This window comes from Myotis myotis, unplaced genomic scaffold, assembly GCF_014108235.1.
Source record: "Myotis myotis isolate mMyoMyo1 unplaced genomic scaffold, mMyoMyo1.p scaffold_m19_p_16, whole genome shotgun sequence".
NCBI lineage: Eukaryota > Metazoa > Chordata > Mammalia > Chiroptera > Vespertilionidae > Myotis > Myotis myotis.
The window spans coordinates 10862878-10885587 of NW_023416320.1; the positions used below are offsets into that span (position 1 = coordinate 10862878).

A 22710-nucleotide genomic window follows, 5' to 3' on the forward strand; every position below is an offset into this window, starting at 1 on the left:
TTGGCCTATGTATCCTTTAGTTTTAAGTTGCACAATTGTTTATATTCGAATACAAATCTCTTATCAGATATATGGTTTATAAACATTTTCTGCAGTCCTGTGGTTTGTCTTTTCACTTTCCTGATGATCACCTTCTGTCTAAATTTTCTCTCATTTGTACCCTCAAGTACATCTTTACATTGGACTCTGTTATCATTTAGAATTGGTTTGTTTCTTTTTTGTTGTTGATCCTACTTCTGGGACTTTATCATTATATTCTTTCAAACTTTTTTTTAAATCACAGAATCCTACTTATACTTATTACTCAGCTTGATTCCCATGGCCAACAGTTTTAGTGATGGTAACCGTCTAGATTGATTTCTTCTCTTTTTATCTTTGCTTTCTCCATGCCTATTCTTCAACATGTTCTGCTTGCAGTAAGAAATTTTTGTATGTGCTGCATCTACCACCACCAAAACAACACTATTATCTGAATTTTTAATAGTTTTTGGCATTTTCAGAAAAGTTCACTTATAATTGAATTTCTATTTCCCATTTTATTAATTGCAGACTGGGGTTTGAAATAAACTTCGTTGGTTACTACTAAGAGCTTGAAAAGAATCAAGTAGGATCAAATAGAATGCATATAATGTAGTAAGAGAAACTTCTATTATGTTTATTATATTTATAAACAGGAAAGGTGTACTTTATTAGTACATGCAATTATTGCTCTAATTTTTGTGTGTGTGTGTGTGTGTGAGAACAGGCATTAAAATTTTTTGTGACTCCTTCTTAAAATTCGGGTTTTAGAAAGAGGACAGGAGTGAGAAATGCCTGAATAACAAAAAGAAAAACTCATATCTTTTCAATGAAAGAACTACAATAATTTGATAATAACAATCAATTATATGCTTTTCAGATTTTAAAATTCCTTAGTAAGAAAATGTAGTACAGACATATCTCATTTTATTGCTTTTCACTTTAGTGTGATTCAGAGATACTGTTTTTTCACTTATTGAAAGTTTGTGGCAACCCTGTGTCCAGAAAATCTTGTTGGTGCCATTTTTCTAACAGCATTTGCTCACTTCTTATCTCTGTGTCTCGTTTTGATAATTCTTGCAATATTTCAAACTTGTTCATTATTACTATAATTGTTATGATGATGTATGATCAGTGATCTTTGGTGTTACTATTTTAATTCTTTTGGGGCACCATGAACCACACCTGTATAAAGAGGGCGAACTTAAGTGTTGTGTGTGTTCTGACTGCTGGATTGACCGGCCGTTCTCCTGTCTCTCTCCCCTCTCCTCCCTGTTCCCTGAGACACGACAATATTGAAATTAGGCCAATTAATAACCCTACAGTGGCCTCTAAGTGTCCAAGTGAAAGGAAGAGTTGCATGCCTCTCATTTTAAATAAAAACCTTGATATTATTAAGCTTAGTGAGGAAGGCATGTAGAAAGCCCAGATAGGTGAAAAGCTAGGCCTCTTGCTCCAAGTAGCCAAGCTGTGAAAGCAAAGGAAAAGTTCTTGAAGAACATTAAAAGTGTTACTCCATTGAACACATGAATGATAAGAAAGTAAAGCAGCTAATTGCTGATATGATGAAAGTTTTATTGGTCTGCACAGATAAAGCCAGTGCAACATTCCCTTAGCTAAAACTGAGCCCAGAGCAAGGCCCCACTCTTTTCTTCAATTTTATGAAGGTTGAAAGAGATAAGGAAGCTGCAGAAGAAAAATTTGAAGCAAGCAGAAGTTAATTCATGAGGTTTAAAAATGGAAAGGGGCCATCTCCATAAAATATAAAAGTGCCAAGTAGCCGAAACCGGTTTGGCTCAGTGGATAGAGCCTCGGCCTGCGGACTGAAAGGTCCCAGGTTCAATTCTGGTCAAGGGCATGTACCTGGGTTGCGGGCACATCCCCAGTAGGAGATGTGCAGGAGGCAGCTGATCGATGTTTCTCTCTCATCGATGTTTCTAACTCTCTATCTCTCTCCCTTCCTCTCTGTAAAAAATCAATAAAATATATTTAAAAAAAAAAAAGTGCCAAGTAAAGCAACAAGTGCTGATGTAAAGCTGCAGCAAGTTATCCAGAGATCTAGCTAAGATAAATAATAAAGATGGCTACACTAAACAACAGATTTTCAATGTAGATGAAATAGTCTTTTATTGGAAGAAAACCCCATCTAGGACTTTGAAAGTTAGAGAGGAGAAGTCCATGCCTGGCTTCAAAGAATAGGTAGACTTTCTTGCTGGGACTAACTATAGCTGATGACTTAAGTTGAAGCTAGTGCTCATTTAGCATTCTAAAAATTCAGGGCACTTAAGAATTACACTATATCTACTCTGCCTGTGCTTTCTAAATGGAACAACAAAGCCTGGATGATAGCACATCTGTTTACAATATGGTTTACTGAATATTTTAAGCCTATTGTTGAGATATGCTCAGAAAAAAGATTCCTTTCAAAATATTACTGCTCATTGATAATGCATTTGGTCACCCAAGAGCTCTGATGGAGATGTACAAGAATAATGTTGTGTTCATGCCTGCTAACATAACATCCATTTTTCAGGCTACCGATAAAGGAATAATTTCAACTTTCAATTCTTATTTAACAAATACACTTTGTAAGGCTATAGCTGCTGTCGATAGTGATTTCTCTGATGGATCTGGGCAAAGTAAATTGAAAACTTACTGGAAAGGATTTACTCTTCTAAATGCCATTAAGAACATTCATGGTTCATGGGAAGACAACAGAATAACATCATTAACAGAGTGTGGATGAAGTTGATTCCAACCCTCATGGATGACTTTCAGGGGTTAAAGACTTCAGTGGAGGAAGTAATTGCAGATGTAGAAATAGCAAGAGAACTAGAATTATAATGTGACTGAATTGCTGCAATCTCATGATCAAACTTTAACAGATGAGGAATTGCGTCTTAATAATGCACAAAGAAAGTGTTTTCTTGAGGAATCTACTCCTAGTAAAGTTGCTGTGAAGATTCTTGAAAGGACAACAAAGAATTTTGAATATTATATAAACTTAGTTGATAAACCAGTAGCAGGTTTTGAGAAGATTCACTTAAATTTTGAAAGAATTACTGTGGGTAAAATGCTATCAAACACCAAAAATCACATGCTACAGAGAAGTCGTTTGTGAAAGAAGGAATCAGTCTGTTGGGCAGACTTTATTGTCTTATTTTAAGAAATTGCCACAGTCACTTCAACCTTTAGCAACCATTACCCTGATCAGTCAGCAGGCATTGACATCAAGGTAAGATCTTCCACCAGCAAAAAGAGTATGATTCGCTGCAGATTTAGATGATGTGTTAGCATTGTTTAGCAATGTAGTATTTTTAAATTAAGATCTGTTTATTTTTTAGACATAATGCTATTACACAATTAAAAGACTATAATATAGTATGAACATAATAACTTTTATGTGCCCTGGGAAACCAAAAAATTTATGTGACTTGCTTTATTGCTGTATTTGCTTTATTGTGGTAGTCTGGAACCTAACTTGCAATATCTCTGAGGTATGCTTGTATTGCTTTTTATACCATTTAAGAAGAAATGGCAAGAGGAACAGCACAGGATCATGGGAAGTTCATGTACATGTAAAGTGTTAGACATTTCTGGAACATTTTAAATGTGAAAAATGTTTATTTTGAAATCTTGATATGTAAGAAAACTTGGTTATTGATTCCATGGTTATAATAACACAGCACTCTTAGCGAAGGGTAACCAAATTAGGTTGTGGAATAATATAAATAATTTTATTAACTCAAAGGAAATAAATTAATTTGATAGTTAAGTTTTATATGTGTCCCATTTATTCTGCATTCTTACATAAAGAACCAGACCACAGAAACATTTTTAATTCTTTGATTACAGGTACAAAATTTTTTACTATTTTATTAACTTGATTATTAAAAAACTGCATATTTAACATTTTTTCCTTTTAATAACTTAACAGGTCTGTATAAATAAAATCAAGTAACATTAGGTTGTTGGATTTTATTGAGTCATAAAAAAGAATTTGCAAAAACTTTGTGCCTCAGTCTTCTCATCATACATGTTGGATTAGTAATGGTGCTTCAGATATATGATATCAAATATAATTTCAAACATCAAAACTAAAACATGCCTTTAGGAAGAAAATATGTTTTCTTTAACAAACCCTATATCGTTAGACATCAAAAAAACAAGAGATAATTTTTATTGAATCACTTTTTTAGTTTCTTTTTTGTGAATATGTTTATGTAAGAGGCTTAAAGTAAATATTTATCTGAATATTGAGTTATTCTTTAAAGCTCCAATGATTCATTTTTCTTCATCAGTTCTTACAAAAATCAGGATAAAATTTGAAGATATTAAAATAAATGATAAAAAAGTTCTGTGCTAATTTAGCGATTTAATTTTTTGCATTGAATTTTATTAACCTGCATGTTACATATAGATGTTTCTGTAGTGAATGTCTTATTCTCACTGTCAGGTAATAAGAATATTTTCAATTTTCAGTTATTGAAATTTAGGAGAGGCCAGAAATTGAGTAAGAAATTAGAAATTATGTAATAAAAGAATAGCAAATATAGGAAACTTAATTAAATAAAGAATAAAGTAGAAGTTTGAACTGAATATGTATTATTAGTTGGGATTATTGGATTACATATTTTTGCTGTTCATGTTTTTGATGGCACTAAAATTATAGAAATTCTAATCCTTATTTATTTTTCCAGAAGATAAAATACAAAGTCACAGATGATTTTTGTTTTCTCAGGAAAACAAGGACTTGCTACCACTTTTTCCTTATTCAGGTAGTTCATTGTTTTGTTGATAGCCTAGTTCCATTAATCTGATGTTTGCAGGGAAAGTACTAACACACTTCAAAATCTGTGCTAAAGGTGATCATATGGACATTTGAATCCCTCATTTAAGTGATGTCTTAATGCTAAAATAAAAATCGACTTTCCAGAAAGTAACTGTAAAAGTATTTTTATGCAAGATTTCATGTGGGATACCTTAATGGTTGAATAATAAATTTTACCTCATAAAAATGAAATTCAATAATACAGTAGCTTTCTCAGCTCAGTAGCATCTGGTCTATTCTCATGAGAGCCAATATTTTCCAACTCATTAGGATCATGTCGTTCTGTATGTCGTCAACATTGACTTAGCCAAGCTACCTTTACTTACATAACCGCCAAACTATTAAATAGGTCTCTTGTGGAGTGAAGTCAAATATTCCTCTTACTTTACTTCTGCCTTAGAAGAGGGGAAGAAAATGTACATACTGTAACATTTAAACATCTGGTCTAAAACCACATCAGTGTAACTCTGAGCAAAGTTACGGATTCAGTATTCTTCCCAGGTGTGCATATAAAAAAGGTTTTGGAGTTGTTGACTAGTTCTTTAACCCTGTAGGAAAAAGACTGAGGCATAGTGATACAGTTTTTCTGTTTCCCCTTTTCAGTTTTATCCCATCTGAAAAACATCTCCAATAAGTTCTAAAATATACCTCCAAGTGGTTCTAGAATACATATATTTGAGCTGTTAAAAATTTTTCTTTCCAGATAGAGGCATTGACTATAAATTTATCCTTCTCTAAAAATAAAGAGTTGAGTTAGATTTGCATTAAGAACTACCAGTAAAATTATATCCTTGTTATTTAAATTAGAGTAAAATGATATTACTTTTAGGAATCTTGTGACTTTTAAAGTGCCCCAATATAAATTTTGCATGATATGAATGTTTATTGAATTTAAAGATTCCTTTTTACTTCATGTAGAGTTATTGTGACAATTACTAAGAACCACATGCATAATTATTTTTCTATGAGTATAGTTTAGAGAATTAAGAATGTGCTTAATGCTTTTTGAATATGAACACAGTCATGAATAATAAATCAGATGGACTAGTTCTATGTGTAAGTGAATAAAGAGAAGAGGGCAGATGAATGTTCCGCCAGAATCCTGTTTCCTTTATTGAACCTCATTTGTACACATGTATTTTGGGAGTCAGCATTCTTTATCCTATGAGTAATTTTCCAAAACAAAGTACTTTATTTTATACCAGATATTTTCTGCTCCTCACTTCTAATGCTTCCATCACATAATTGTTTTTATTGTCTCCAGTGTTCTGAAACTTACACCCCATTGAGCTATGTTCTCTTGGGGGAACACTTCTATAGCACTACACGTTAGTGTTAATGTATTTCTGTCTTGGCCACCATTTGATTTCACTGAGCATATCTCAAGTTGAGATTGTACTGTTTCTGTGTACATACATTATATGCTTACATTTTAGTGCCGTCATGTTAGACATAGAGTATTTCTGAAACTGCTTGGAAATTGAATGTCTGGTAGTGGAAAATAAACTTACATGTTACAAGGGCTTAAAAAACAAAATTTAATGCGTAACTACCTTTCCTATAGGGATAACTTTTTTTTTTTTTTTTTAAGTAGGAAAATAAAAGTGTATGTGGGAACTGTCTTGGGTGACCAAGTAACTAAGGGGCAGGGGTGATTCTTGGTTATAAGAGCTTATCAGCCAGACACCTTCATTTCCCACAAGTCCATTAATTCTTACGCTTACTCTCATTTTGTTATCTTGATTATAAAATGGGAAAGCCATTGCTACAGAGCGAATTACATGACCACCTTTAGTCAGCAGATACAAAAAGGACTAACTTTGCCATATAAAATTTTAGAGATATCCTCCTATAATGTGTAAAAGTTCAGATTGTATGAAAGGTATAGGACCTCTCTGTTAATATGCTAGTGTAGCAGATTTTTCATTTACGTTTTATTGAGATATAATTGACATGCAGCACTGTATAAGTTTAAGGTATACAGTATAATGACTTACATACATTGAAAAATGATTACCACAATAAGTTTAGTTAATATCCATTGCTTCCAATTGATACAAAAGAAGAAAATCTACCCTTGTGATGAGAACTTTTAGGATTTACTCTCTTAGGCAAATATACCATACAGAAATGTTAACTTTAATCATCACGTTGTACATTATATTCCCAATACTATTTATCATGTAATTGGAATTTTATACCTTTTGACCATCATCTAATTCCCCTAATCCTCATAACCTGCCTCTGGTAACCACAAATCAATGCAGCTGGCCTTGAGGTCAGCCATTCGGTTGTTGGTCTGGTTTTTTTGCTTTTCTGGGCCTGGAGCTGAAATACAACTGAGGCTTAGATGTTATTTCTAGGGAGAAAGATCAGGAAGTCCAAACCACCTGACAAGTGATATGCTAGGGGAGGAAAGGTTACCCTGCAATTGTGCCTTGCTAATTACCTGTGGCTTTTCTATCTGGTGACCTTCTCTGCTCTGCTCATGTCTGTCTACCTGCCTATCACAGTCATGTTCATTGCAGCAGCATTTGCTTATTTCTTACTTTGTTACTTGTGTTTTAGTGTCATATCCAAAAAATCATTGCCAAGATCCATTGTCAAGGATCTTCCCTCTCAACTCCCATGTTTTCTTTTTTAGGAGTTTTATGGTTTCAGGTCTTTGATTTAAGCCTTTAATCCATTTTGAGTTAATTTTGCTGAATGGTGTAAGATAGGAGTCTAGTTTCATTCTTTTATATGTGAATATCTGATTTTCCTAGTATCATTTATTGAAGAGAATATCTTTTTCCATTGAGTATTTTTGGTCCTTTTGTTAAATATTAGTTGACTATATATGCATGGGTGTTATTTCTTGGCTCTTGATTCTGTTCCATTGTCTGTGTGTCAATTTAAAATTTTTTTTTATTGATTTCAGAGAGGAAGGGAGAGGGAGAGAGAGAGAGAAACATCAATGAAAGGAGAGACTCATTGATTGGCCACATCCTGTATGCCCTACACTGGGGATCAAGCCCGAAACCTGGGCATATGCCCTGACTGGGAATTGAACTGTGACCTCCAGGATCATAAATCACTGCTGGGCCACTGAGCCATGCCAGCTGGGCTGTGTCAGTTTTTAATTGATTGCTTTAGCTTTATAATATAGCTTCAAATCAGGAAGTGTGTGGCCTCCTGCTTTGTTCTTTTTTCCCCCCCAGAATTGCTTTGCTTATGCCGGTGTGTGTGTTTGTGTGTGTGTGTGTGTGTGTGTGTGTGTGTGTGTGTTTGGTTACATAAACTTTAGGATTTTTTTCCTACGTTGGTAAAAGAAAAACCATTGAGATCTTCATACAGAATACATTGTGTCCCCCAGCCTGGCCTGCGCCCTCGGGGGGGGGGGGGGGGGGGGGGGAAATGTCCCACTTGCTGTTTGTGGGAGGTGACTGGTGGGACGCTTGCTGGCCTGGCCCCGCCCCTGATTGCTGCAGCTGCTGGTCACCTCCCTCTGGATGGGGGGAGGGGGAGGCAGATGCTCCTGTATTGAGCGTCTGCCCCCTGGTGGTCAGTGTGTGTCATAGTGCAAGTCTTTCTGCCATTTGTTCTACTGTTTGGTCGATTTGCATATTAGGGTTTTATTATATAGGACGATATTGTATTGGTTTGGGTTCTTTTGTAAATGGGATTTTCTTCATTATTCTTTCAGATAATTTCTCATTAGTACATGGAAATGCTACTGATTCTTTAATGTTAATTTTGTTTCCTACAACTTTACTGAATTCATTGATTAGATATAAAAGGTTTTGTTGGAGTCTTTAGGATTTTCTATATATGAAATGTCATCTGTAAATAGAAACAATTTGAGGTCTTTCTGATTCTGATGCCTTTAAAAATTTTTCCCCCCTTTTAAATTAAAATTATTGGCATTGACATTGGTTCTGATATCTTTTGTCTCTTTTTCTTGTCTGATTGCTCCAGCTAGTCCTACAGTATTATGTTGAAAAGAAGTGGTGAGAGTGGGCACCTTTTCTTCTTCCTGATCTTAGAGAAAAAGCTTTTCATCATTGTGTTTTATGTTAGCTGTGGGCTTGTCATATATGGCCTCTATTATGTTGAGGTATGTTCCTTCTATACCTAACTTGTTAAAAATGTTTACATGAATGGATGTTGAGTTTTGTAAAATGCTTTTTTTCTGTGTTTATTGAGATGATCATATGATTTTTTTCATTCTATTAATATGAAGTACCACATTTATTGATTTGCATCTTTTGAATCACTCTTTTATCCCAGGGATAAATCCCACTTGATCATGGTGAATGATCCTTTTAATGTGCTTCTGAATTTGGTTTGCTAATATTTTATTGAGAATATTTGCATCTGTATTCATCTGTCATTGGTCTGTAATTTCCTTTTTTGTAGTGCCCTTATCTGGCTTTAGTATGAGGTTTATGCTGGCCTTGGAAAATGAGTTTGGGAGTCTTCCCTCCTCTGATATTTTTTTTTGGAAGAGATTACCCTGCTTTGAGCCCTGGGGCCTGACTAGTCAGAACTTGCTTTTCACTGATGGACAGACCAACAAACAAATGAATGGATGAATGGATAGTGGTAGATGCACAATGATATACACACACATGCACACAAACTGCTGTGGAAGTATTTTAGTGAGCATGACAGCCTGCAGCAGGAGCATATGTGTGTCTATAGGGACAAAATCTTTACATTTTAAAGTTTGGAAATAGTCAAGAGAAAATGCCATGGAAGCAATGACAATAAAGACAGCCACCTCTGGATTGTGAATCTCAGCATGTGAGAAGGGTTGTGCTTCAAGGGTCTGATGAGTTATTGGTTAGGACCTTGGTTCAATAAAGCACTGAACAGGTTGAGTAATCAGCATTGTGTTCTGTGGGGCCTCTAGACAGGACCCTGACAGACGCTGATGGTGGGATTGGGACCAAAGCCAGTCAGCAGTTTGGGGTTGAAAGGATTTTGGGGAGGTGGCCTCATGTTCCCTCCTTCCTTTTCCCTGGAAACACTTGATCTCTTGGACGGTGCTCCTGTCAAGGTTGGATTTAGCTTCCCCCCTTTTCCTCATCTGGCTCCTAAGGCACTTCTGGGCTCAGCATTTCTAAACTCTGTACCAAGAAGACAAGAGTGACCCCATAACTCCTGTCATGAATTACCAGGGGCTCCCTGTTGCCTTTAGGATAAACTAAGAGTCCTGGCAGGATCCTAAACTTTAGGACATGGGTCTCACAGCTTCATTTCTCCCTCATTTCTTACCTCTGGTTGAATCAAATCCCTCTTACCAAGTTCATCACATTTTCTTGGATTTGCCAGATAGAAAAAAATCTCTGATTGATTACCTCCTTCCTATTTGAATGTAATATTAATATTTAGTATTAGTATTTCCTATGCAAATACTTCTCTCATTCACACAAGCAGATTATTTTCTCCTTTGTGGTATTGTGATTAATATATCAGCTCACTTCAAAAGATATTTAGAACCTAGTAATGGCTAGATTTGGACCCAGTTTATAAAGAATTTTCAGTCTATGTGGGAAAAATAATATTTAATCTTTGATTATATACATCATTCTATATTGTAGTTACTGTTTTACTGAGGGTTTCTGACAAAATCTAGCGTGCATATTGTTTAGACTAGCCGTGGGCAAACTACGGCCCTCGGGCCGGATCCAGCCCGTTTGAAATGAATAAAACTATTGAAAAAAAAAGACGGTACCCTTTTATGTAATGATGTTTACTTTGAATTTATATTAGTTCACACAAACACTCCATCCATGCTTTTGTTCCGGCCCTCCGGTCCAGTTTAAGAACCCATTGTGGCCCTCGAGTCAAAAAGTTTGCCCACCCCTGGTTTAGACTCACATCTTATGAAGTATCTTTCAGTTATTACTACTTAATCATGATAACTGGATTAAAATTTATTGCAAATATTCAATGAAAGTAAATATCATAGGCCATTAGTTTTAATAGTCAAATGCAATAACTAACTCCTGATTTTAATGTCAAAAGTAAATTGTTCTCTGACAAAATTTTTTATTAGCGAGTAATTAGAAACAGCTTTATTCACTAACTTACTAAAATTTAATTGAGCATGAGGAAAAACAGAAAATTTCATGTGATGTGAGGTTAATATTATATATAAATCGGAAAACAGAACTTATCAGTAAAATAATTACTCATTTCTTTCCTACCTGACTTGACCTGCTTTTGTGGATGTTTTCTCATAAGTAGTAGTGACTCTTTAGTAATTTTTCACCTCTCAAGGGCCTGCTTGATATTCCACACCCACTTTACTCTTCCCTACAGCTAGAACACATGATCTCTGCCCGTTTTTATCAGCCCTGCCTCAGGGTCTGGGTCTGATCCTGTCATTAATCTGGGGATGATTTAAGAAATACACATCCAGGTGACTCAGGGACATTTGCTCCCTTTTGTAGTTAATCCTGCTGTGACCATGTGCCTTAGCTCTACTGATTGAAATTAGTTTTGAGTTGACCCATGCTGTTATGTTGAACTCCCATTTCAGTTGCTGGATGTCTAATTGTGTTTCCCTTTCCAGATTGCTGTAGATTCTGGAGGCTTTTTGTTAATGTTAGCCCTGTGGATGTAGTATTTTCCACTGTTTCCAGAAATATGAAGGCATCTATCTGTTGACTACCCATCTTAGTGTGTGTGTGTGTGTGTGTGTGTGTGTGTGTGTGTTTGTGTGTGTTTTAAGGTAATTATTGGTTATACTAGAAGCCTGGTGTATGAAAATACGTGCCCTTGAGCGGTCCTTCAGCCCGGCCTGCACCCTCTTGCAGTCTGGGAGCCCTCAGGGGCTGTCTAACTGATGGCTTAGGCCTGCTCCCTGCCCCACCCCCCCTGTTGCCCCACTGCTGCTGGTGGCCTCCCTCTGCGAGAGGTGACCCCAGCAGGCCTATCTGGGGACAGCGCTGGGTGGCCCTGCCCTGAATCGCCCTGCCACTGCCCATGGCCTCCCTCTGCGGAAGGCGACCAGGCAGGCGATCAAGGAATGGTGTTGGCCCCCCCGCACCCCATTGCTGTACCCTCCCTCTGCCTGCTGGCACGTGCATTGGGTGGCCTGGCACTGCCTGCTTGCCGCCCGCCCCCTGCCAAATGGTCATTCAGCCGTTTGGTCGATTTGCATGTTATGCTTTTATTATATAGGACTAGAGGCCCAGTGCACAAAAATTTGTGCACTCGGGGGTAGGAGGTCCCTCAGCCCGGCCTGTGCCCTCTTGCAGTCTGGGACCCCTCGGGGGTGACAAATTGCTGGGTTATGCCCGCTCCCCGGGGGAATGGGCCTAAGATGGCATTCAGACATCCCTCTGGCAGCCTGGCAGCCCTCGGGGGATGTCCACTTGCCAACAGGGAGCAGACTTAAGCTGCAGTCGGACATCCTTAGCGCTGCTAAGGAGGCAGGAGAGGCTACCACCACCACCGCTGTACTGGCAGCCATCAACCTGGCTTGTGGCTGAGTAGAGCTCCCCACTGTGAGAGCACACTGACCACCAAAGGGCAGCTCCTGCATTGAGCGTCTGCCCCCTGGTGGTCAGTGTGTGTCACAGTGACCAGTCATTCCCAGTCTTTCTGCTGTTAGGGTCAGTTTGCATATTACCCTTTTACTATTAGCACCACGCTCTAACCAACTGAGATAACCGGTCAACGTCCTTTTACTATATAGGATAGAGGCCTGGTGCACAGGTGGGGGCTGGCTGGTTTGCCCTGAAGGGTGTCCCGGATCAGGGTGGGGGTCCTGCTTGGGTGCTGGCCAGCCTGGATGAGGGGCTGATGGCTGTTTGCAGCTGGTCACACCCCCTTCAAGGTGGGGGGGTCCCCACTGGGGTGCCTGGCCAGTCTGGGTCAGGGGCTGAGGGCCATTTTCAGGCTGGTGGGTGACTGAAGCTCCCAGCCTCTTTTTTTTTTTCTTTTACTGGAGCTGAGAGCCAGCTCCAGCTCTGAGGCTATGGCTGGTTGAAAGCGGGTATCTGGGTTTGTTTAGCTTCTATAATTGAAACTCTGTTGCCATCACTGGTGCTCTAAGCTCTGAGCCCTCTGGCAGCTGAAAGCAGGTTTCTGGGTTTGTTTAGCTTCTATAATTGCAACCTTGTTGCATCTGGAGCTCAGAGCTGGGCTGCGGCAGGCGGGAAACCTTGGCTTCCTCTGTCACTGGAGCAAGCAAGCCTCATGTGCACTTCGGCTGTGTGGCTGCTGTTTGCCATCTTTGTTGGCAGTTAATTTGCATATCCTGCTGATTAGCCAATGGGAAGCGTAGCGGAGGTATGGTTAATTACCATGTTTGTCTATTATTAGATAGGATTATATTTGCATGCTCGGATACCTATTGCATTGTTTCTTATTGGACAGGTATCTGATCTGACAACTCATCTCAGCTTTTGCATTTTCTCTCATTCCATAAATCAGGGGTTGGAAAATCTGGCTCACTGCTTTCTTTTGTAAATAAAATTTTATTGGAACATAACCACACTTGTTCCTTTAAATATTGTCTGTGGCTGCTTTTGTCCTACATTGCAAAAAACACATACTTTCTGGCTGTTTACCAGAAAAGATTTTCTGACTTCTGGTATATAATAATAGCTCTTCCTTATTCAAGGTTTTGCTTTCCACAGTTTAGTTATCCACAGTCAGCTGTGGTTTGAAAGTACTGAAGGGGAAAATTCCAGAAATAAACAATTCGTAAGTTTTAAATTGCACACTGTTCTGACTAGTGATGAAATCTTGTGCCTTTGCACTCAGTCCTGCCCCAGACATGAATCATCCCTTTGTCCAGCATATTCATGCTGGGTTTGCCACTTGCCTTCTAGTCACTTAGTAGCTGTCTGGGTTATCAGATTGACTATCAAGGTAGTACTGTGCTGCTACCCTTATTTCACTTAATAATGGACCTAAACTACAAGAGTAGTGATGCTGGCACTTCAGAGTTGCCAAAGATAAGCTATAAAGTGCTTTCTTAAATGAAAAGTTGAACACAATACAATAAGATATTTTTGAGAGAAAGACCACATTCATACAACTTATATTACAGTATATTCTTATAGTTGCTTTCCCTCGGCTTAGCCTGTGGCTCTCCAACATCCCCCATGGGGTCCTGGATTGTGAGAGGGTGCAGGCCAGGCCGAGGGACCACACCAGGGCACTGTCCGGGCCTGGGAGGGAGCATGAGAGGGCTCCAGGGCATGTCCGGTCTGTCTCGCCCAGTCCTATAGGCTGGACCTCAGCAGCAAGCTAACCTACTGGTCAGAGTGTCTGCCCCCTGGTGGTCAGTGTGCGTAATAGCGACTGGTTGAACGAATGGTCGGACACTTAGCACATTAGGCTTTTATTATATAGGGTTAGTTATTGTTGTTAATCTCTTACTGTGCCCAATTTATAAGTTAAACTTTATCTTACATATGTATGTATATATAGAAAACAACATAGTATATAAAAGGTTTGGTATCCTTCATCTTAGGATGTATATATCCCATGGAGAAGTGGGGACTATTGTACTTTATAGCTTTGTACTTTTCATTTGGTGCCTATTTAAAACATTGTACTTTTTGATATATTTTATGAAAAAATTAGCGTATTTATTCCTGTAATTTTCACTCAATCTGATACTGAGGAATAGGGGTTTTGAACTCTAGATAATCTTCATTTTAATTTTTAAATAATTTTGTTAAAGAAAAGTGCCTCATCCTGGATGTGAGGGCGATCTGGCTGCGACATCTGTCACCCCATTGATCTCCAGGGTTGATTCAGCTGAGCTGGCTGGCTAGGCAGGTGACCCCCTCTTCCCTCATTGATCCATCTAAGCACTCGACTTTTCCCCCGAGGAGAAGACTGGTCTTAGGTCAAGGGTATACGAGTAGCTGCACTCCCCAGCTAGAACCTCCAAACAAGCTCTCAATAAAAGTGCCTCATTCAAATATATAGGATAAGTTGATTATGGTAATGGTTACTTTTTACCTGTTTAATCAGGTATATATAGTAAAGCAACCACCAAGTATTATTAAATTTATTTTCAAATTACTGTAATAGTCCATTCATTTCTCGCCACCTTTGCTTCTGTCATTCCAGTGCAACTCCTTTTCCCCCCCTTTCTAATCCATTGTCTAGACTTTGAAAAAATCAAATGTGATCACAGCACTCACCCTTCACTAACTTCCTATTAGTTGAAGGATAAAGACAGAATTCTGGCCCTGTACTTTATTAACCTTTTAGCGTCGCAAAGGAGCTAGCCTTTTGTCTTAGGGCCTTACTCAAGCTATTCCGTCTTTCTGCAGTGCTCTTCTTCCTCTATTTCACCTATTTATTAAGTTTATCTTTCAGAACTGAGCTCAAATGTCAGTTCTTCAAGTATCTTTTTTTTAGTAGAAAATAGGTTTGTTCCATGAGGGCAGGTACCGCCCCTCATTTAGTCCTCTGCTCTATCCCCAATAACTAGTATTTATTTTGGAGAATGTCTAAAAATGGTAAGCGTTTATATGTCTGCTTTTTTTGGTGACTATTCAGAATGTAAATAGTTTACAAATTCTACCAATTCTTAAGATCACTCCTTTGTTTTCATCCTCTGACACCATCTATAGTTTAGTGGTTGGGAGCTAGGAGATCTGTCTTTGCTAGTGAATAAGCAAAGTCAATCATTTAAAGGATATAATTAAATCATGGGAGATAATTGTTAATAAGAAAATATGGTGATTTAAGTTACTTTGAAAAATTATTAAAATAGAGTTGCTATATAGGTTCTTGGTTTGGGGTCCCCAAGGCCTCTACATTTGGAGATTCTGTAGAAGAACTTAGTGGACTCAGCATATAGTTGTACTCCTGGCTAAGAGAAAATAAGGTTAGTTTTTTTCTAGTGGAAGAAGACAAAATGTAGGAATTGGGAAGTTAGAAATCAGGTCCCCAGAGAATTAGCGTAATCTAAAGTGACAAGAATTCTGGATTCATTTGACTCTGGCACCAATTGCTTTTGAGGCCTTATTTTTTTTCCTTCTCACTGTTATCAACCCTTCTTTGTATTCCTTAAGTAAATTAATCTAAGTTTTTTTTTGCTAGCTTAAGTTGGATTTGTGTCTTGCCATTACGCGCCCTAACAAATACATATCATTCATTGCCTTGTGCAAAGTATAATTACTGATGGTTTGGCATCTTCAGTCTTCATCAGAGATTGGTATTTCACCTTGATTCATTTCTGTTTATTTATATTGATGTCATGGAGGAAGGAATGCAAAATATAATGCACATTGCACTGGATATTATTTCTAAATTGGTCATATTGTTATTCATATAAAGTGAATATCCAAGACTAGGAAGAAGTATAAAGGTTAAAATGTGCTTTAGATTAAAAGTAATAAAATTAGAAAGCAAAGATTTGATTAGAACAAATAAGAAAAGTTATGGGTCATACTGGACACCTAAGGAATATGAATGTGTAGCTTGAAGATGAGTCAGTAAGTACATTAGTGAAAAATTAACATGATTTTGGATAGATTCCAAATCAAAAGAGTTACCAGGAAGAACTAGGACATTCTTCTTAATTTTATTCTTTACTAGTCAGAATTTTGAGCAGTATTGCTTATCACACATTAGACCAGCCGTGGGCAAACTATGGCCTGCGGGCCGGATCTGGCCCGTTTGAAATGAATAAAACTATTGGAAAAAAAGACCGTACCCTTTTATGTAATGATGTTTACTTTGAATTTATATTAGTTCACACAAACACTCCATCCATGCTTTTGTTCCGGCCCTCCGGTCCAGTTTAAGAACCCATTGTGGCCCTCGAGTCAAAAAGTTTGCCCACCCCTGCATTAGACGATATTTTTAAAAATACTGAACAGGTTTTAGTAAGCTATCTGAAGAGCAAGGAAAATGAAGAAAAATTTAAAAGAAGATGAATGTAAGTTTTTTAAAAACCAGAGACAGGCTTTATGACTGTTCCCCAGAGAATATGTCTTTGAAGCTTATTCTGTTACACTGAAACAAAACTTATATAGTTCACCCTGAACAACAGAGGTTTGAACTGCGTGGGTCCATTTATATGTGGAATATTTTCAACAAATAAATAGTTGGCCTCCCATATCCCCAGTATGGGGATAAAAGAAAACAGTATTTTTAATCTGCGGTTGGAAATTTGTGGATTTTGGTATCTGCGGGGGTTTTGGAATCAATCTCCCATGGATACTGACGAACTACTGTAGTTAACTTTTTTGGAGTTAACTATAGTAATAATCCCCCACATTGTTCAAGGGTCAACTGTATATCCAAATGAATGTGGTTCTAAGTAATTCTTTGGCCAGTACTTTTCAATCCTTAGACACTGTCATATTCACAGATTTTAAAAACTTCTTTAAAATTGTTTTTGTAGCCAATTTAGCAGACACCTGAGGAAATCAGTACTTTACCATTAAATATAATTTATTTTCTTTTAAAGACTATCAAGGAGAGAAACAAAAGATAATTTTGAATATGTATCCAGAACATGTCTTCTATTAGAATATTGAGACTTATTGAAATCCTGTATCACTTACTTTACCCACTATTCTTCACTCTGAGTGGTAATTTTTTCTCTCAAATATTCAGACTTACCCCTCAAAAGATCAAGATTTGTCATCATTGGGACAATTCAGAAGAATGAGTTATAGACCATAAATGTAGTTGAAAATGAGGAGTAGCAAAAATGTTTTGTGAATTAAACATTGAAATAGCTTATGACTACGTTGAAGGGCAATTGTTAACTCTGCTAATTCACTATCACATATTCAAGACCTATGGTTTAAATTCTCCCTTATCCTCATTGTCATTTACTTGTTGTGGGAACTTCGACATGTTGCTTAGATTCATAAAGTTTAAGTTTCTTCATTGTAAAATATGGATAATAATACATTTCCATGGGTTTGCTGTGATAAATTGAATTCATCACAGTGCTTGACTTGATAATTGGTGGCCCCTGTTATTAATTATATTGACAGCAATAATAAAATATATCAGATTATTTCATGCTTTTATGAAAGGTAACAGAATTTTCTAATTCTATAAAGGAAATAAATGAGCTAAAATTAGAAGGAATTTAGTTTGATGGAAAGAAGTATCAGTGGGATTATTAAATCCCTAAAACTAGAGAGTGGAATAGGATGACAGTTATTAATTGAATGGCATTGTATTATTTATCTGTTTTCTAATGCCAGTTAACCTGCAGAGAGCATTGTATGTTTTTCTTGTGATACCTAGCAATGTACTTATCACAGGATGCTTTATTATTTAAATGCCTCCATTTCTTTTGAATGGATCTTTAATTTTTTTCCTTGAGGCACATAGTTTTTAATATATACTACAGAAGATGGCACTTATATAATTAATGTGTTCTTTATTTTTAAGATTTTTTTCTTTAACCCTCATTCAAGAACATGGCTATTGATTTTAAGAGAAGGAGAGAGAGGAGAGAGAGAAGGGGGGAAAGAGAGAGAGAGAGAGAGAGAGAGAGAGAGAGAGAGAGAGAGAGAGAGAAGAGAGAGAGAGAAATGCATTGATGAGAGAGAGAGAGAGAGATATCCATTGGTTGTTTCATGTACAGGTCCCAACAGGGGATTGAACCTGCAAACTAGGAATTGAACCTGCAACCTTTCTGTTGTACGGGACGATGATGCTCCAGCCAACCTAGCACACTGGCCAGGGCTTAAGTGTTCATTATTGATGCAATATCACTGTTGGAATTGGAGATGATTTTAAGTAGCATATTGGGAACTTTTGTTTTTAATTATAAAAGTTATTTATTTTACTGTGTATTAGGAAAAAATACATCCCAGGGGGTATCCTCATAATTTCAGATATTATTGCTTACAATAATAGTGGAATAAAAGTTTGCTCAGGAAATAAACTTATCATAAAGTAAAAAATGAGTAAATTTAAAGAAAAACATTAACATTAGTGTAGGCTAATTACTTAGTACTATGTGTCGGGTACTAAGTTTTTGATATATATTGAGTCAGGCATCCTCACAACAGTGTTGAAAGGAAGGTACCATTATTACCCCCATTGTACACATGAGAAACTAAAGCACAGAGAATAACTATCTTGCACTTGGTTGTAGATGTAGTAAGTGGCAGAGCTGTAATATCAATCCATGTGCTCTGAGAGTAACCAAGCTCTTAGCCACTGCTGCTTCTTTATTAAAGTAAATAATAACAAATGATACAAGGACATGGTAGCAATAATAATGTTGGTATACAAATACATGAATTTTGTGGAAACTGCTCTAGATAATAAAATATTTCTAATCTGTAATGATTAGAAATTACATGTAATGTACATAATTGGAATTAAATAGAGATGCATTAAAATATCTATCAAGATTATTCTAAGCATAATGAAATAGTATCATTTTATCATGTCTTTAATATAATGAAATAATGCTTCATTTAACAAATCACCATTTACTGAGGTATAGTGACAGGTTCCTTCCCCCTTCACTTCCTTCTGCACCAGTTTCTGTGAAAAGGAAATGTTCATAGTTTATAACTAGAGAAAGTTGGTTTTTTAGGTCATTCACAACTGTACTTCAAACTGTTTGATATTTTAGTTTCAGGATTTAATTTTCTAACAAAAGTTATGTGACATCAGCAGCTAGGTGCAATGAAAGCTCTCTCAGGACCACTCTTAATAGAAAGGAAGACTTTGGGTCTCTGAGGGTGTGTGGGCTTGAATGTGATTTTTATTTGATATATGAGCTGTGACATAACTATTGCATGACTGAGATGTACTTGTAAGTGCTGTACTATGCAGATGGTGTGTGTGTGTGTGTGTGTGTGTGTGTGTGTTTCTGAAACAAAGCCAGAAACAAAATCTTGAATGTGTTCATTTAGTGGGGAAAAATACTTCATAGAAACATATGGAAACATTTCTAAGGTTTTTTTCATTAAATGAGCCTTTTACTTTCTAAGCATTTTTATGATTGTTCAAGTTAATATGTCATTTGCCTCATATTTTCCAAGTTTAGTGAGACATGGAAATCTTACAGAACTCGGACATTTTGAAATAGCTACTTCATTTTTAGGAATACACATTTTAGAAATAGATTAGATGATTATTAAAAAGCTAGAATTGAATCACAGATATATTTTTCATTAAATTATTAATCATAAGACTTTCCATCTCTAATTATTTTAACATTATGATGGGATTTGGTGAGATTTATAGAGCAGTTATTCTCTTTTTAATGTTGCATAGGACATCATAAAGGAAATCATAGAAGAAAAAATACTACAAATATAAATGATTGTTTTTAATTTTCCATGTTTCCTTTTAATTCATGTCCTTATACATAGTTTTACATGACTTGATTTATTATGTATGTACCATTTTATGTTATGCTTTTCTTTTATAACATTCCATAAACATTTTTTTTCTTTTTGGTGTCATATATTTTTGTCTTTTCTGTGTGAAAAGCATGCAAAGAGCATTTCCCCAGATTCAAAGTCCCTCTCAGCTTCTCATTTTATCTTCCTCTTTTCCTTCATAGAGAAATAATAGAATGATATACATGTTGCCTTTCCACTTAGCTTTGATGCTGAATCCGTATATATTTTGTAGCGTTTATCTTCTTTGACTACGTATTTGACACCCATAGAACTCTGTTCTTGATTTGTGGGCTCTTCTTGTTTTTATCTTTTACCTTGAAGGAGGACTTGGAGTAATCTCTTCCTCCTATCTGGCTCTAGTGCCCACTGACAACTACTTCTTTTAATTTTGTAGTCTAGAACTTTTTTCTGAAACTGATACATTTATTTGGATGTGCCAAGGTATCTAAAATTCACTATTTTCAAAATGAATGTACCACCATTCGCCTAAGAGTCATCATATTCTGTCTTCTTAACGTCTGGCCACTGCTTTGTTACCTTGTCTTTATTCTCAGCGAGGATTGTTATAGTATCTTACCAAGTGATCAGGCTCCCAGTCCTCTCTCTTTTTTAAAAAAATCCTTACCCAAGGATATGTTTATTGATTTTAGAGAGAGAGGAAGGGAGATAGGTAGGTAGGTAGGTAGGTAGGTAGATAGATAGATAGATAGGGACATCAATGTGAGAAACATGGATTTGTTGCCTTCCATATGCGCCCTAATCGGGGATGGAACCCTCAACCTACTGGTGCAGCAGTCGCCATCCGGTGGTCTGTGAGGTCCGAAAGGTTGGCGACCGCTGCTTGGTGTACAGGATGACATTCCAACCAATTGAACCACCAGCCAGGGCCTCCTAGTTCTCTCTTGTTCTTCAGTTCTTTCTCCCCATAGCAGTCTTGGTGACCTTTAAAAAATGGAATTCTGATTATGTTCTTTAGTGGTTTCCCATTTGTCTACAAGGTAAAATTAGAACTTCTTCACATGTCAGACAAGGTTATTTCATGATCACAGACTTATCTCTGCAAAGTTTCTTCGAGCTTCTTCCTTTAGTTATGTTGAACTACTGAGGGCCCAAAAACACGTACTCTGTCATACTTCCTTGCTGTCGCACCTAGTATTGCATCTGCCTGGAACACCTTTCCTACCCTCATGACCGTTTCCTCCTCTTGTCTGTTTCATGACTTCTTTTCCGTTGAGACTTAACTGAGGCTTCATATCCTTCACTTTGAGTTAGGTGTACTTGTTTTATATTTCCAGAGTATGCTGTCAGACATACAGTATAGGCCTCAAAAATGTTTTTAAATTGAATTAATGAATATTTCACTGAGTTAATTTTTGGGAATTCATTAACACTTGGAATTTAGGTGATTGCTAGTTATTAGATAAAGCATTTTGCATCTTCTTGCACATTAATATTTTTAAAAATTATTTTCCTGCCAAAATATTCCAAGGAATATTGACTTAAAGATAGAGACACTTTTTATGAGCCTTGGAGTCATCCTTTGGCAATAATTCTTAGTATCAGTCTTGCCCAAAATTTATGTCACAGGATAGGTATAGTGACTTTCAGAAATCAAGACTGTTGGTACTGGTAACATTTTCTGTGTTTAAATACATTTTTTATCCTTACAAAAAACTGACCTCAGTTTATGATTAATTTTTGCATTTAATAAACGCATGTGGGTGCCATTGTATGCCACTCTTTGTAAGAACACAAACATAGTAAGAGTCTTTTCTTGGTTAATTGCAAAATAGGTTTTCTGAGAGATTTGAGTAGTAATATGTGTAATATAATTTATACACGTTTATTCTACTACTTGGTGCTACCTGTTAAATATGAAGACAAATCAGTGTTTAATTTAACCTGTTCATGTAATAAGCTTAACAAATTTTATTACTTATATTTGAGAATGGCTTCATTACTTGAAAAACTGCCTTTTTCCATATTAGCTTTGCATTTTTGCTCATTTCCCTTATATTAGAGGAAGGTTGTTTCAGTTAGGATCAGATTTTAATAAGTAATAAAATTGAAGTGTTTTTTTGTTGGAAAATATAACTAATGGGTTGCTAAATGCAGTTTTATTTTTTTAACAAGTTGAACAATTAGTATTTATAATATAGTTTATCTATTTCTTTAAACAGTTGTTCAAGTATGCTTCATATTTTCATATTGAAATATAAGCAGATGGTTATAATCTTTCTTTGTACACGATATCCACACAAGAACTCTTTGTGCTGTTGGCGGTACTGTTGCACAGTTTCTTACTACGTATGTAAATATATTACCTCAACCTTTAATCAGCCTACCATTGCCACTGATGACCCAATGCTTAAGTTGTAACACTATGCTGCTGACCCAGACTCTGGGGGCTTATTTTATTTTAATTTTTGATGCATTGCTGTAGGCAGTTTTAAGGGTGTGGAACCAAGCCATTTTCTCCCTTGGACTCATTTCCAC

General features: G+C 36.7%; 1 protein-coding gene across 26 annotated transcripts in view; it reads left to right on the forward strand.

Annotated features, from left to right (window-relative positions):
• Positions 1-22710, forward strand: part of VPS13B (vacuolar protein sorting 13 homolog B) — a 613015-nt gene that overhangs the window by 85433 nt on the left and 504872 nt on the right. Inside the window, exon 18 of one of the 26 annotated variants that reach the window (XR_004972429.1) lies at positions 2552-3253. The exons of 24 other annotated variants lie outside the window; for them this stretch is intronic. Coding sequence is in view for 1 of the 2 variants with exons in the window: in XM_036337878.1 (XP_036193771.1) it covers positions 8807-8829 (23 nt within the window). In the remaining variant the exon portion in view is untranslated. Of the gene's footprint in view, positions 1-2551; positions 3254-8806; positions 8901-22710 lie in introns of those variants that run through there. One more of the 26 variants, XM_036337878.1, reaches the window with a different exon arrangement.